The sequence below is a fragment of the Nelusetta ayraudi genome, unplaced genomic scaffold (genome assembly GCF_046127955.1).
Source record: "Nelusetta ayraudi isolate G7.1 ecotype Tasmania unplaced genomic scaffold, CSIRO-AGI_Nayr_v1 ptg000042l, whole genome shotgun sequence".
In the NCBI taxonomy this organism is placed as follows: Eukaryota; Metazoa; Chordata; class Actinopteri; order Tetraodontiformes; family Monacanthidae; genus Nelusetta; species Nelusetta ayraudi.
This window is the reverse complement of record NW_027466092.1, coordinates 14951183-14966252: the sequence shown is the minus strand read 5'-3', so window position 1 is coordinate 14966252 and position 15070 is coordinate 14951183. Positions and strand designations below refer to the sequence as shown.

Genomic DNA, 15070 nt, shown 5'->3' with positions numbered 1-15070 from the left:
CTGCTTCTCAATTTGTAGACTTCTTTATGAAACCATTTGTTTCCGAACTGCCTTCTTTTATTCAAGATAGTACTCATGTGTTAAACAAAATTAAAGACATCACGAACATCAGACCCTCTCTTCTTGTCACCATGGATGTGGAGGCACTTCATATTAATATCGACCATACTGAAGGACTATAGATGCCTTATCAAATTATTCAGAAAAGAGACATCAAGAACAGGCCCTGTGATGAACTGGCGACTTGTCCAGGGTGTCGCCCTGCCTTCGCCCTAAGACAGCTGGGAGAGGCTCCAGCAGACCCCGTGACCCTGAGCTCGGAAGAAGCCGGTATGGAAGATGAATGAATGAATTAATTAATTAATTAATTAATTAATTAATGAACATCAATTAATTAACCCCCTTCTGGCTTCATCCTGCAACTGGCTGAATTGACTTTACAAAACAATGTGTTTCTATTCCAGAATCAATTTTTTTAAACAAAAGAAAGGCACAGCAATGGGAGCTTGTTTTGCCCTAAATTATTCAAATTTGTTTATGGGAGCATGGGAAGAAACATTTGTTTACTGTAATCTTAATATTTTTTTGGACAAAATCATATGGTGGGGAAGATTTATTGATGATATTATCCTGCTGTGGTCAGGTTCAGAAACAGAACTTCTTTCATTTCATTCATATTTAAATAACACCAACAGAAATGTGAAACTCAGTCTTGATTTCCCTTCAACAGTATTTGCATACTGATTCTCGATTAGATTTATAGATAGCATTAGCATATTGTCTCTACACAAACGCAGCTAATCACAATTTTTTTTGAAAGGAAGAGTTAGACGATCACCCTTACGAAACTAATCCCACCTCCTACTTCATTTTGATTGGTCAGTAATAGGAGACAGACAGTTTTTGGTCCAATAGAATATCAGCTGCTCCGTTCGTTTCCCAGCGTGCTCGTTCTCGTGGTGCGCGCCAGTCATTGAAACTTGCCTGGACTTGCAAACAGAGAAGCGACCGCAGTAAGTGACTGAACACTTAGCATGGATTCATACTTGTTCTGACTGTTTCAACGTGGGTTTTTTAATACGGTATCAAGCGCATAAACAGAACGGTGTGTTTTTTCTACCAACTGGCCAAAAAACAAGGGAAAGTGGACAGTTGCAGCTAAGCTAGCCTGTTAGCAGATGATTGTTGATGTGACGTCAGTTGTATAAACATTAATCTCTTAATCGTGGCAAGGCTGAATAGTTTCACTCCCTAGTTGGTATTACGTCCTGGGTTGTATCGGCTTGTTTTAATTTGGTGTATTCACAGCAGAGTTCCTCTGCTAAATGATGCATTCAAGACATCAAATCTTTGCCTTAGCCGACCTTTGTTCTGAACGATTTGGCCCACGATTACTTCCCGCAAATTCTTGAAATTATTTTCCTAAAGTCTCCAGGCTGGGTTTTGATAAATGCAAATGTCCGATTCAAAGTTTGAGCGTTTTGACAGGAAGCAGCGCTGATGGCAGAGTGGAACGCCTACTACCGGAATGAGGATGACGAAGAGGGGCAGGATGAAGGAGAGGAGGCTGGAGGTGAGACGAGAGCTGCAGTAGCGCAGCGCTGCGTGCTCGGTTCAAACAAAGCCAAGTAATTCCACGTTCACCCATGTGTCCTACTTATGCTTCCCCTTTGTTATTGCTCCCACCTGCCTTCTCATATTTTTGAATATTTCACCTGCCTCTCACTTGAATTTTCATTGTTTAGTCATGATGACAGTATGATCCTGCCATGACTCTTTGAAGCACTTAGCCTGCATGTCAGAGAAGTGGTATTGATATATTTATTTATCAAACAAACACGTTTTAGTGTTATCATGAAGTATTTATGCTAAATGAAATACCTTGCACATTGGTGCATGCAGAAATGTTACAATGGTGTGGCTGGGTTGGTAGGCTGTGTTTGTCTTTTTGCGTACATGCTCACTTAAAACTATGACATTAAGTGCATGAATTTAAACATCCTGAATGACCTTCAGCTTTGGTTGACCGTTGCTAATTTTATTGCATGTTTAGGGGAAATGAAAACACGTTACTATCCCCGAAATAAAAATTGAACGGAAAAGCATTGCAATATCAAATTGTGGTTGAATGTTAAATATGCATCAATACAGAAACCTCTAACACATCTTTAATAATCAAATGCTTTATCAAATCACATTTTCTCTCTATATAGCCTCATTTGACTTTTGCTGTGATTTTTTTTGTGTGACTATAATAGATAGATAGATAGATAGAAAGACTTTATTGATCCTTTTGGGATGACTCTTTTGGCACTCAACAGGTGGCGCCATTGACACTTCTAAGCCTCTGACCCACAAACCATTATCAACTGTGTTTTTCAGGTGATTTCAAAGTCTCTGGTCGAGACAGTTTGGTTTTTTTGGTGGACGCCTCCAAGGAAATGTTAATCAAAGGTGAAGACGGGGAGCCCTCCAACTTCGACACAACAATGCAGGTATCATCATGCAAAGTAGTCTAACATGATAAATTCTTTTTTTGGACAATGAAAGAAATTGTGTAGAAAGTGTGTTTGCCAATGATCGTTTTACATGGCCATTCCATCTACATTTTATGACTTAAAACTCATTAAATCTGATGCAACAGACAAACCTGAAAACGTTTTCTGTGTCTCTGTTTATCAAAATTGGACTCGTACACACGTTAATGTCCACAATTACCAAAACATGGCTTTTTGCCCAGTCATGCCTCCCTAATCCATTTTAAAATGTAAATTTTCCTCAACACATAGCTTCATCCTGCCTTATGAACTACTTGTTAGTGCTAAGGCTTGTTCATGTTGATCTTACTATAGCTGTTAGTGTTTTTTTTTTTTCTTTAGTATTTTTATTGTTCTGTCCCTATTTCTATATAGGTTGTGCGCAGTGTTTACACCAGTAAGATCATCAGCAGTCCGAGTGACCTGGTGGCTCTGGTGTTCTATGGCACAGAGCAGAGCAAAAATCCCAGGGACTCCTTCAAGCATGTCTATGTTTACCACAGCCTGGATGAACCCGGTAAAATTGGGCTTGTCAACCCAGTTTTTGACACACTTTTACAAGACAAATACCCCCCAAAATTTTTTTACATTATTAAGTAAAATATAAATGAACTACATTCCCTAATTTTTTTGGATCACGTTTTTTTTCTATTTAAAAACTTTTTCACCATTTTTAATTTCCATAGGTGCAAAGCGGGTGCAGGAAGTGGATGCACTGCGGGGGTCAAAGGGAGCCCAGCTCGTGGCGGAGACCATGGGCAGCGGGGAGACGGTGCTCGGCGAAGCCCTGTGGTGCTGCGCCAACCTCTACAGCGACATCAAGCTTCGTCTCTCACACAAGCGGCTCATGATTTTCACTTGCAGAGATGAACCACACGGTGGCGACAGCGCCAAGGATCGACAGGCTCGCACCAAGGCCGGTGACCTCAAGGAGACCGGTGTGTAAATAACAGATTGATTTTTCTTTATCAAAACCTGCAGTAAGATCGAAAAGCTGTAAGCTCGAACTGATGTGTTGCTTTTAAACAAAACAATTAAGTGCAGCCTTGTGTTCCAGTGAAGCTTACTCGATGTCCCCCTGCTTTTCCAGGCGTCGTCATTGATCTGATGCACCTGATGAAACCAGGTGGCTTTGACATCTCGTCCTTCTTCCGCGACATTGTAAGTCCCCCCGGGGATGAGGGAGACCTGGGCTTGCAGCTGAAACCCTGCAACAAACTGGAGGACCTCCTGAAGCGGGTCCAGGCCAAGAACCACAAGAAGAGAGCCATGGCCCGGTAGTCCTAACACACACATCAGCCTCTCTGGATGAATGCTTGGTCACTTTTCATTGGTTCATCACTCTCTTTGTTCCACCATGTTGATGTTTAACAATGAACTCCTCTCCTCCTCTTCCTCCTCTCAATCCCACCTCTTCTACTCTTTAGGTTTAACCTGTGCCTCGGTGAGAAGGTAAAACTGGCTGTGGGACTTTATGCGACGGCTGTCACGGCGCGAAAACCACCTCCCATCAGACTGTACAGGGAAACCAACAAATCGGTCCGCAGCAAAACGCGAACGTTTCACACGGAGACTGGCAGCCTGCTGCTGCCCAGTGACATAAAGAAGGCCCAGGTCTGAAAGGATCCTGCAGCAATGAAACTCTCATATACACAAACACAATACCAGCTGGAATCACGATCAGGGTATCAGCACTGCTCCTGTCAGTGGTTGTCTGTTTTTGTCCCCTCACCTGCTCATGTGTTCCGTGCAGACATACGGTGGGAAACAGATCGTGATGGAGGAAGACGAGGTCAATTTCGTCAAGAAGTTTGAAGATCCTGGGATGTCTCTGATCGGATTCAAACCAATGGAGAAGCTCAAAATTCACCACCATGTGCGACAGTCGTGCTTCCTCTATCCAGAGGAGGGCGAGGTCAAAGGTACAAGTGTTGCTCTGAAGATTGGAGAAATATTTGTGGAAATATTCTGTTCTCTGTATTTATGCCTTAGGTTGCTCTAATACAGGGCCGGGCAAACTTTTTGACTGGTGGCCCACATTGGGTTCTAAAATTTGACATTGGGGCCAGAGCAGCAGCAGATGGATGGAGTGTTTTGGTGGAGGAAAAATATACATCATGGGTTATGTAGAAAACGTGTGTCACATCAAAATGTCTGTGAATTGAAAAGACTTTTAAAAGACTGAAAAAGTGGATGAAATGCAGCTATTTTGTGCCTTACTGACTATTAATATTTCTTCAAGTTTGGCAGGCCGGATTAAAAAGTGTAACGGGCCGTATATGGTCCCGGGGCCATAGTTTGCCCATGCCTGCTCTAATATGTTTGATGTCTTCCACCGCAGGCAGCTCGTGTCTCTTCTCTGCCCTGCTGACCAAGTGCATCGAGAAAGACGTCTTTGCCGTGTGTCGTCTGGTCTCTCGCCGAAACTACTCGCCTCGCTTTGTGGCCCTGTTGCCTCAGAAGGAAGTGTTGGATGAGGGGAAGTTCCAGATCACATCTCCAGGTGACGCACGGCGGGGATGAGCGTTACTGGGTTTGATCTTGGTTTCAGTGAACCATATTTCCATAAAGTTGCAGCATCGTGCCCGTCTGGTCTCTGTCAGGCTTCAACGTCATCTACCTGCCCTACGCCGATGACATACGGACCCTGGACCCTCCCCAGTTCCCAACAGCGTCTGAAACACAGGTTGACAAGATGAAGGAGATCATTGCCAAGCTGCGCTTCAAATACAGGTAGCAGCAGCGCGCTGTCCCTTTAAGCACTAGTAGCAGAATGGTTCAAATAAAGTCAAATTGAGCTCTGTCCTCTTGTGTCGATCACCTTACATGGAAACATTTAAAATCATACTAATAGCTACACTCTCTCAAAAGAATGCTGCCACTGACCATTGGTATTGAGCCTCACTTGCCTGTGTCTCTTAAAAATAAATAAATAGGATTAAATGGGTCAACATGTTCCCATGTGCATGTATCCTTATAATTGCCCAGCAAACTCATGGTTTAAAAGTGTGTGTGTGTGAAATGCAGACTTTTTGCTAGCTGCTTCTCCCATGATCTGCGATGCCTATGCACTGCGGTGCGCTTTGAAACGCCTTTTCCGAGCAAGACGTCTCATGCGCCGACTCAATCGGTTGACACGAGGATTGCAAGATCGCCCGACAACCCAGCTAGTTTCGCGTGTATTTAAAACAACAGTGAAACTATTTTTGCTCGTCGCAACTGTGTCTCAAGTATCGCTGTGGGTAAAAAGAAGAGAAAAAAACAATTGTCTCGTCTCATCGCGATCGACCCAAACTACCTTTGCGATCGACCAGGAGATCGCAATCGACGATGGTCTAGTAGCAGTGGGATTTCTAACAGCACGCATAACTTGCCTCAATTAAATCACTTTCCACCAATAAATCCCACTGGTGTTTGTGTCAAAACCTCACAGGACTCGTATCAGGTCGTCTATCACTATGAACTTTAACTTGAAGAGATTCCAGTGACATAAAACAAAATGATGGATGTCCCTTTAATAGATCTAAGGTATGAAAGTGTCCTCAGTGTTCCTACTCTTGCCTTCTTGATAATGTGTTCAGGAGTGAAGCATTTGAGAACCCGGTGATCCAGAAGCACTACAGGAACCTGGAGGCCCTGGCTCTGGACATGATGGCTCCAGAGGACACCGAGGATCTCATCAGTAAGATTCAGACAGACACTTGCGCTTTGTCCTCTGTTTGAGTCCATCACTTTGCTTTTTTTGTCACTCTTCACATCTCTTCCTCTCCTCAGTGCCAAAGGTGGAGCAGATGGACCAGCGGCTGGGCGACTTGGCTCTGGACTTTAAAGATCTGGTCTACCCTGCCTACTACAATCCTGAGGGCAAACCAGCCCCAAAACGAAAAACAGGTGAGGGCTCTCTGCGTTAAAGGGCTAGCTCACCGCTCTGTCACAAGGCCTGGATCTGCATTCACGTCATGTCTCATGAGAACAGACCGCGGACGCTAACATAAACACAGCTACTGTCCAGGATGCTGGACTAGATATTTTGGATGAAAACATTGTCCAACAACGTTGCTGTTTCGAATCAAGTCGGACAGCAGAGTTCTGCACACCCTTGGATGACACCACACTAGTGATATGAAGTGATATGTGGAGCTTTTCTTCTGTTGTTTGGCATGAACACTGGTGCTATTAGCACTGGTTGAGTAAACTCCAGTGTGGTTCTGTGGACTTCAATATAGCTGCCTGTCCATTACCCCTAGAATTGCACAAAACCTAAATATGGCAATAAAAAACTGGTCATGGAAAACTTCTCAAATATGGCTGAACGGTTTTGACGCTCTCATGAGATGGTTTTTCAGATGTATCGATTTAGAGGTACATCGCAGAAGTGTCATGGAAACACTTTTTTCGCATTTACACGTCAGCGGACGGGACGTACAGGGGTCACGTGACCAGTTCACTTGAAGTGAAAATGGCACGTTATGTTTGGATGGTGGAGGGCATGGAATATATTTTACATGTAATCAAAGAGAAAAATTGCCTCTCCCACTCTGCTGCTGAATCTCCTCCCACCTTGATTACTGCAACTCCCTTCTGTACGGCATCTCCTCCCAATTCCTCCATAAACTCCAAATGCTGCAGAACTCTGCTGCCCGCCTCCTCACTCACACCCGGTCCCGTGATCACATCACTCCCATTATGCAGTCTCTTCTCCCCCCCCCCCTTATCTGTCTGACCTTCTGATCTGCCCCCCCCCTCCCCCAAAGCCCTAAATTCTTCCTCCATTCCACCATCCAAACTGAAAACCTTTGGCGACGGAGCCTTCTCCCGTGCTGCCCCTCGTCTCTGGAACTCTCTCCCCCAGTCCATTCTAGTCCCGCCCCAAAACTACCTCTTCACCCAAGCCCACAGTGCCAGCAGCACACTCCATACCTAACCCCCCCCCATTTGTTGTTCCACTCTCCGATGGACTGTTTCCCCATTCGTTACTGTTGTGTTCTCCTGTTAAGTATGTTCTGTTATGTATGTTTTGCCCCCTTCCCTCCCTCCCTCTTATGTAAGCGTCTTTGGGTTTTGAAAAACGCTATATAAATCCAAGTTGTTATTATTATTATTATTATTATTATTATTATTACGACCATTCTTGACAGCAAACACACATAAACACACAAAAGCATACGTAATCTTGAGAATTACAGTTCATGTGCTTCACACCATTCAATGGAAACACCTGCAAATCACGCTTTGTCAAAATTTTAGAAATATCGCTTTCATTTTGCGAAAAACTTTAATGGAAGCGCAGCTTATGTCAACAGAGCAACCTGCCTTTACGGCAAGTAGGATATGAGTGAGCTGTAACTTTCACCTTTAATCTCTTACCGTGAATCACAGCCGATGGCGGAGGCGGAGCCGAGAAGAAGCCCAAAGTGGAGGTCCCAGAAGACGAGCTGAGGGCCCACCTGCAGAAGGGCACCCTGGCAAAGCTGACGGTGCCTGTGCTGAAGGAGGCCTGCAAACAGTTTGGGATCCCAACCACAGGGGCCAAGAAGCAGGACCTGGTGGACGCCCTGACGGGCCACCTGGGCCCATGACAGACATCATATAAACTTCTCTGTGCCTTTAAAAATCTGTTCAGAGTCAGAATTTTCATGCTAAACCCTGATCACAGGTGCCGAAAAAACCTGCTGCTTCTCTGCAATATAAACTTTTTTGTCAAAGTCTTTGTATGTATTTCATGAAGCTTTACCCTTTAGCAGCAGGCTGTGATTGTCTTTGTTGAACTTGCCGCTGCCACAACATGTACAAAAGCATCTGGCGAAGGAAAACATGGGTGACGTGACGCAAATAAATCTACTGTAAACATTGTCCCTCCCTGTTGATCTTGCATTCCTATTAATAAACCACCTCCTTCTGCTGTTGCCGTCACTTGGTAAATTGTCAGCAGCACAAGCAGCATTTCCAGTTGTTCTTGTCGCAGGGAAGAAGGTGTGTCCTTTCACAATAAGACGGCAGCATACCTGCAAGGCAGGCTGGAGTTAGAGGAGTGTTCCTGTTGAGGGCAGGCCCACGCAGGCCAAACTGCACTGGAGCCGGAAGAGCAGCTCACACACACACACACACACAACTTTGACCTTAGGAGTTACGTCAGATTATGACTGGCTGAGATTGTGCAGGAAAATTTGTCTTCACTCCAGGTAAAGGAGCTTATACTTTCATTTAGCTCTTGTTAAAGTTTTAAATAGTCTTTATATGTCTTTTTTATATATGTAATTGTGGCACTGCTACACAGGCAGCCTTTATTGTTTTATCACTGTTCTTTCAGATAGTTTTAATCTGTCCGTAGCAACAAGCCTGATCTTGCTATCACTTTGTTGTAACGTGAGCAGAACAGACAACGTTGATAATAATTTGTGAACACATTTTACTTTGAATTTTCAGCCTTTGCTGTCCAGGTTCTGGGTGAGTGACACAGCAATGGAGTGTAAATGTGACGGAGACAACACCGAGGATGCTGTTGCAGGTGAGCAGGACGTTCAAAAAGTGATTGGATGTGAACAATGTCTGCATTACAAAAAAAAAAGTTCCTGCATCAGCGGCTTGGAAATGTGGAAACCAGAGCCGCGATTACAATATCAAATCAGCTCAATTAAATACTGCGGCAAAGTACTTTTTTCAATTTCATTTACAGTACTTAAAGTCTTTCGGAATTCCGCATGTTGACATGATTAACTATAATATTTAGTATGATGTCAATACTCAACTTTACTCCAGGTGACACCACGTCACTAGTTCTGTGCAAAACAACATTTGTTTTTCCCGAAGTCAAAGCTGAATTATCCACAAAACTCGTCTAAAGTAAAGCTGATCAATATTACTATCTTGTTTACTGGCAGCTGAAGTTCACATTCATTGATTGCTGATAAAAAAAAGAGAGAGAAATCAATAATTCAGCACCAGCAAGATGTCCAGATTTTTACTGGAAACAAATATAACAATTGGAGTGTATCAGTCAAATGATAATCTTGATATCGTTGATCTTATTACTGTATATTGGATATCAAACTGAGCCTGGTAAAGCTCTTTTTTAAGAGTGTGGCATACAGTCCATGCTGATGACCTCCTGTTCTCTCTTCAGGCCTGTGGTTCAGCGGCAACAGTGTCCAGATGGGGGCCTTCACTGTGGTGGGCTACCTTCTCTACAGATTCTCACAGAGTCAGTCTACCGCAGACGCACATCTTGACTTTGAAATACAAAACAGCTTCAGACATAAACATCAGCTCACCTAAATCTTTTCACTGGTAGAAGTCAAAACAGTGAAAGGTTTTTCCTGTGCGGCCAGATTTTTCTGTGCAATAAGTCTCCACTCACATCATTCACCATAAAGTTAAAGCCGCGTTCCTCCTGCTGCATTGATGGACCTTAAGTGTATAATAAATGGAGGAAAGTAAATTAGTAATTTGTCTTTTGGTCACAATATTTTAAGGCAAAAAATTGCTTCAGGAGTCCTTTGAAGCAGAGTCGGAGAGGGAAGCTTGACGTCAAAAAGTTTAACTTAAGTATCCCAGAATCAAAAGTCCCAGAATGCCTTGTCCTTATTTAGACTCCACTGACTTAATCGAGGGATACCAGCAAGAATAATTCTTATTCAGATCCAAACAAACCTGAAGGAAACAGTCCAAAGAGCAAATATCTCTTAAGGCTAAAAAAAAAAAAAAAGTGTCATTCATCTTGTGTAAAGAACAAAAAAAAAAAGCTGTATTACACACTTATATACAAAGGTGTGTTTGATTTCCCATTGAGATTTGTTGGTCAAATGACTGCAGATTCCCGACTTCAGAGCTGCAATAGTCTGTCCCCCTTCGTCGGTTGACACTTGACAATAACCAACAAAATAATATGAGACAATCAACTTTTACAATTTAACCATATACCTGCCTGACTTCATCACTGACGCTGCTCTTCCCTGCAGCACTGCCGGCTCTGATCCGGTGGCCAATCCGTCTCTTCTGCTCCATCACCGGTGAGTTCTTTTGGCCAGTGTATCAGAGGTCTAAGCTTAATAAATAAATAAGATAATGACTGTGCTGTGTCTCCTCAGGACTGTCAGCTCTGTGGGGCTGGGTGAGCCGCCTGGTCAGGACCGTCCGTGGTACCCAACATTCATCTCTCGTCTCATCATTTCTCCCCTCCAGTGAAAAACCTCCTTTGCTAAGTTCACATCTTCTTTTCTGTGTCAGGGATCAAGTCTGTGTTTCAATGGCTGTCTCGAGTATGGCACTACATTGTAGGTGAGTGTGGCTTTCGTTTGTGCTGTTTGCTCCTCGCTGCACACCTATACCCCTTTTCCATCTAGGAAGTTGATTTTCTCAATGTGAAAAGCCAAGCAGGTCAGGAGAAGTTTGCCGTTTGTGTGGGTGAGCTGCAGCCTCAACAGGAAATGAGTCAGAAACGCAGCGGACGCTTGCCAGCCTGCAGATATTCTACAGGATAATTACAGGCCTGTGATCACAAATGACGTGCCCACAAATCCTTTATAATCGATCAGGCTTTTCCTCCAAGTTCAAGTGGCTGGCTGCTGTTGTCAGAGCAATAACTGGTCAGTTCCATTTGGTGACATCCATTTGGTGTTATTATTTTTCTATGCAAAGCTGATACACGGAATGGAATGTTTCCCAAATCTGTTGGGTCTTTGGATGCATCTGTCCATTCCATCTGGCATAGGCATTTGGAAAAGGGGAGGAATTTTCAAAAAAAAAAAAACCTGGAGCTGAAGTGAAGCTTCCATCTATCGCCTTTAAGTTGACCAGCCAGAGTTTTACTGCCAATTGAGCCATTTGGCTCCAGTTCAAGGTTTTATATTGACTGAACAAGCCAGAGCCACTGAAGTGTTTAACTAAACTCTTGCCAAAGACAGCTTGGGAATACAGCTACGGCATTTCTTTTTTTTTTCCTTTTTTCCTTTTTTCCTTTTTTTTCCCCCAATCTATTTCCAGTTGACCCAGATCATAGGTGAGTGAAAAATGCAGCAAAACATCTGGTGATTTCTTTTCTTCACAAAAAATGTTGCACTTTCTGCTTGTTGCATTATGAATATAGATTACGTTTGAAGAGGGGAAACTGTCAATGTGGCCACACTTTACTGGCACTTCTGCTAGGGAATGCTGATTGGTCAGTGGGGACATTGGCCTGATTACAACATCCTCACATGATGGCACTGGGAACAGTAACCCCAGAACGACCTCACCACTGCACCACTACATTATCGTCGTCGTTGTCGTCATCATTATCATCATCAGCAGCAGCAGCAGCATCATAAATAATTATCAAAATGAAATTATCTGTGAACAGACTCTGATTGCTGTCTGACTGCTTTTTTTAACCAATATTTTCAGCCATTGCTGTCACAACTAAAAGTTGATGCTGCTAAAAATAATAATAAAAAAAAAACTAATCTCAGCTACACTGCAGTTTTGCAAAGTGAACGAATTATCCACAGTACAATTGGTTTCAATAAAAATAATTGTATGGCGTGTGGCATCAAGTATTGCTGATTTCTCCACTCTGCAGGTGACAGAGCACCTGGAGGTGTTGAAACCAGCGGTGATGCTGACACAGGCCTGAGGATGATCCTGCTGGGGCCTGCAGGTGGAGGACGGACCGCCCTGGCAGAGACTTTGCTGGGATGCACTGATACAAAAGAGCAATGTGGTCCGCTGATGGAGAGCACCAGGAGAAGCAGAGTGGTGGACGGCAGAGGGGTGACGGTGGTCGACACCCCGGATCTTCTGGGAGCCTCGCTGGCCAACAGCAGAAGAGCTGTGGAAGCTCTCAGGAGCCTCCAGCTCTGCACACCAGGACCGCACGCCTTCCTGCTGGTGATGCCCGCTCCAGGCTCCAGCCAGGGCCTCCAGCTGGACGCCGCCCGGGAGATCCAAGCTTTCTGCCAACTCTTCGGCAAGGAGGCAGCGGGGCACCTGGTCCCCGTGCTCACCCACGCAGACGGCCTGGCTCGAGGCCGCACGGTGGAGAAGCTGCTGGAGGTCGACGCCGGGGCTCTGAAAACAGCTGCGTCCCTGTGCGGCCAGACGCCGGAATTGGTGGACAACAGGCCAGGGCGCCCCCCGGAGGCGCAGAGCATGACACGCAGACGGCTGCTGGGACGGGTGACGGAGGTGAAGACGCTGCAGGGGCACTTTGTCCACGAGCTGCAGAGGCAGGAGGAGCTGGCCAGAGAGGAGCTGCTGGCTGCCATGGCCTCTCAACTAGCCGGGAAGCTGCAGCATGAATAAATCAGAGAGGGAGAGCGACCTGGCGGAGGCCTGTCGTGCCTGAGAGGAAGTGCACATGATGAGGTGACAGGATTCATTCATGCCGTTTTGAATTGAAGTGCGGGGAGGTGGAGGGAGGGGCTTTGGCCGAGGTATTTTTGTCATGACATCACAACCATCGGCCACCTTCTGTTCCTCAGCGTCCTGCAAAAGCTTTGGAGCCACGCCTCCAAGGATTCCTTCACACGCAACTCGTTTTACTATTATGGTCTGTGCCAAGTCTTTGCACGTCTTCCGCTATTTTGTGTACATTTCCAATGTTGCGCATTGTCGTTTTTTTTTCCCCCTTGTACTTTGCCTTGATGCTCGGCCCTCCAGTGTCTTACATTATTAAAAAGGGCTTTTAAAAATTTTAAAGCGCATCAGGGAAAATAAACTGCAGTAGTGTTGTGACTGACTGGGGTTCAGCGGTCCTGTTCATGCTCTCTGTGCCAACCTCAGAAACAACATTCAGTGCCAAAAGATCACATGCAGCTATTCATATAGACCACGCTGCCCACTGTGCCACAACATCCTAAGTCAGGGGTGGGCAAACTTTTTGTGTCTTTGAAGCCCTATCGTATTTTTGCTCTTTATTGAAATGAGTCTTAAAACACTGAAAAAATGGATAAATTACAGTTTTTATTACTTTCTTTTTTACTATTAATATAATTCTTCAAATTCAGTGGGCCGTATAAAAAGCTGTTCCAAGTTCAAGTAAATCTACATTTAACAGTATGTTTTGTAGAGACATCCTGGGACTCAGCCCAGCTGGTCGGGTCGATGTAACTTTCACTTCTCTTTTACAGCCTGAGAAAGAGTGCAAAAAATATGTCAACTGTTTTTTTAAAATGACAACTAGTCTGAGACTTTTTTCTTTTTTTTTTTCAAACTGCTGCAGTACCAAAGATGACAAACAGATTGAATACCATGACCAACCATTGTTTATTTTTCCAGTCTATTCTATTTTCCCAGCCTTGAGAAAAAAGAGCTTAGAAGACTTCTCCTGAACACTGTTAATGTGTTCTTGGTTAATTAAAGAAGCTTTGCACTGACAGCTTAGTAAATAACGTTTTTAAATTAAGGTTTTGTGTTTCCGAATACAACTTGAAAGCAACACCCCAGGGGGATTTAACGCCAGATGTGTAATTAAAACTGCCTGCGCAGATGTGTCAAAAGATATTAAAAATACTTAGAAGTGTGCTGCTGGTCCTAGAATGTTATTGGAGAATGTAAGAAATAACTTTTTTTTTAACAAAGAAAAAAGTTTCAGTCTTTCGGGTGCAAGTCGAAAACCATTTATGGTTTAAAAAGGCAGGACGTGTATTAGAGGGACTATACACACAGACACAGCAAGTTAAAGAAACATTTATTTCCTTATATGAACATTCAGACATTAGTCATGAGGAAGAAAGTATCACACGTGATCGAGTGCATAAACAAATTCAAGTCCCTACATGCAACCAATAAATAGAGTATTTCAAACTCTTCATGTTGGCAAGAAAACATAGTGTTTGTATGTTTGACACGAAGCCTGTGGCCACATAGCAAGTGAATTTGAGTTCCCTCTTCCAGTATTTTAGTGTAGAGAGGAAATTTTTGATGTAGGTAAAACATGCATCATTTTACAAGTGTTTTCTTAGAATAATATGTGTTCCTGGTTTACTACTGACAAGCAACCCAGAATAAAAGGCCCTTCTTCAGTTGTTTCTCTCTTTGTCTTGAGGGAAATACTCTGTGACTCCAGAGCTGAAGGTTTGGGGTAGGATGAGTTTTTCTTGATCTGATTGAATACAAAAAAAAACACAACCTGATAAGCATTAGCATTATATACAGTAGTTGTTGTTTTTTTTGTTATTTCAATTGCTGCATGCTGAATGTTCTGTCATCATTTCAAATAGCAATTGAGATCTTTTTTTTTTTTTCGTGCTCCCCTCTCCGGAAAATGAGACCTCAGTCTTTGTGACGTCTCGAAGGGCACTGATGCCTCTCCCAGGTTAGTGACAACAACCACCTCGGTCAGACCAGGCCGGTCTGTGTTGTTTTTGTCCTTTTCTAAACTTGTGTGGTAATTTTAGTGAATACCTAAAGTTGCAATATTTTTTTTTGTTACTTCCTCTTTGTCTTGCCTTTGCAAAAACCAAACGGTTGCAGAAATCAACCCTTTGTGATGTATCAGTGGGATGTATTGATTTAATCTAATCTAATTTAGTGCTACCTCTTCTCAGTGAGCGACA

The 15070-nt window shown here is 43.7% G+C and overlaps 2 protein-coding genes across 3 annotated transcripts; both read left to right on the top strand.

Moving 5' to 3' along the window:
- Positions 1–919: 919 nt before the first annotated feature.
- xrcc6 (X-ray repair complementing defective repair in Chinese hamster cells 6) lies at positions 920–8390 on the top strand. The gene is made up of 13 exons (XM_076034793.1): positions 920–1013; positions 1489–1573; positions 2383–2495; positions 2913–3054; positions 3224–3475; positions 3628–3814; positions 3965–4151; positions 4291–4459; positions 4879–5040; positions 5141–5270; positions 6119–6219; positions 6312–6428; positions 7917–8390. Exons 2-13 carry the CDS (start codon positions 1501–1503, stop codon positions 8114–8116), a joined length of 1833 nt encoding a protein of 610 aa, XP_075890908.1. The 5' UTR covers positions 920–1013; positions 1489–1500; the 3' UTR covers positions 8117–8390.
- Positions 8391–8542: 152 nt separating this feature from the next.
- LOC142893851 (GTPase IMAP family member 1-like) lies at positions 8543–13950 on the top strand. Of its 2 annotated transcripts, XM_076034795.1 has the most exons (7): positions 8543–8719; positions 8964–9045; positions 9661–9738; positions 10496–10546; positions 10625–10675; positions 10764–10814; positions 12094–13950. In XM_076034795.1, exons 2-7 carry the CDS (start codon positions 9000–9002, stop codon positions 12813–12815), a joined length of 999 nt encoding a protein of 332 aa, XP_075890910.1. In that variant the 5' UTR covers positions 8543–8719; positions 8964–8999; the 3' UTR covers positions 12816–13950. The 2 variants fall into 2 exon arrangements, with proteins under 2 accessions (XP_075890910.1, XP_075890909.1); XM_076034794.1 differs by having other exon boundaries at positions 8543–9045.
- The last annotated feature ends 1120 nt before the right edge of the window (positions 13951–15070 follow it).

Bases quoted from the DNA above. Each gene is read 5' to 3' on its own strand.
- xrcc6 (XM_076034793.1), top strand. From the start codon at position 1,501: ATGGCAGAGTGGAACGCCTACTACCGGAATGAGGATGACGAAGAGGGG. The intron at 3,055-3,223 runs GTAAAATTGGGC...TAATTTCCATAG, and splicing joins CCACAGCCTGGATGAACCCG to GTGCAAAGCGGGTGCAGGAA. The intron at 5,271-6,118 runs GTAGCAGCAGCG...TAATGTGTTCAG, and splicing joins AAGCTGCGCTTCAAATACAG to GAGTGAAGCATTTGAGAACC.
- LOC142893851 (XM_076034795.1), top strand. From the start codon at position 9,000: ATGGAGTGTAAATGTGACGGAGACAACACCGAGGATGCTGTTGCAG. The intron at 9,739-10,495 runs GTCAGTCTACCG...TCTTCCCTGCAG, and splicing joins TCTCTACAGATTCTCACAGA to CACTGCCGGCTCTGATCCGG. The intron at 10,547-10,624 runs GTGAGTTCTTTT...GTGTCTCCTCAG, and splicing joins TCTCTTCTGCTCCATCACCG to GACTGTCAGCTCTGTGGGGC.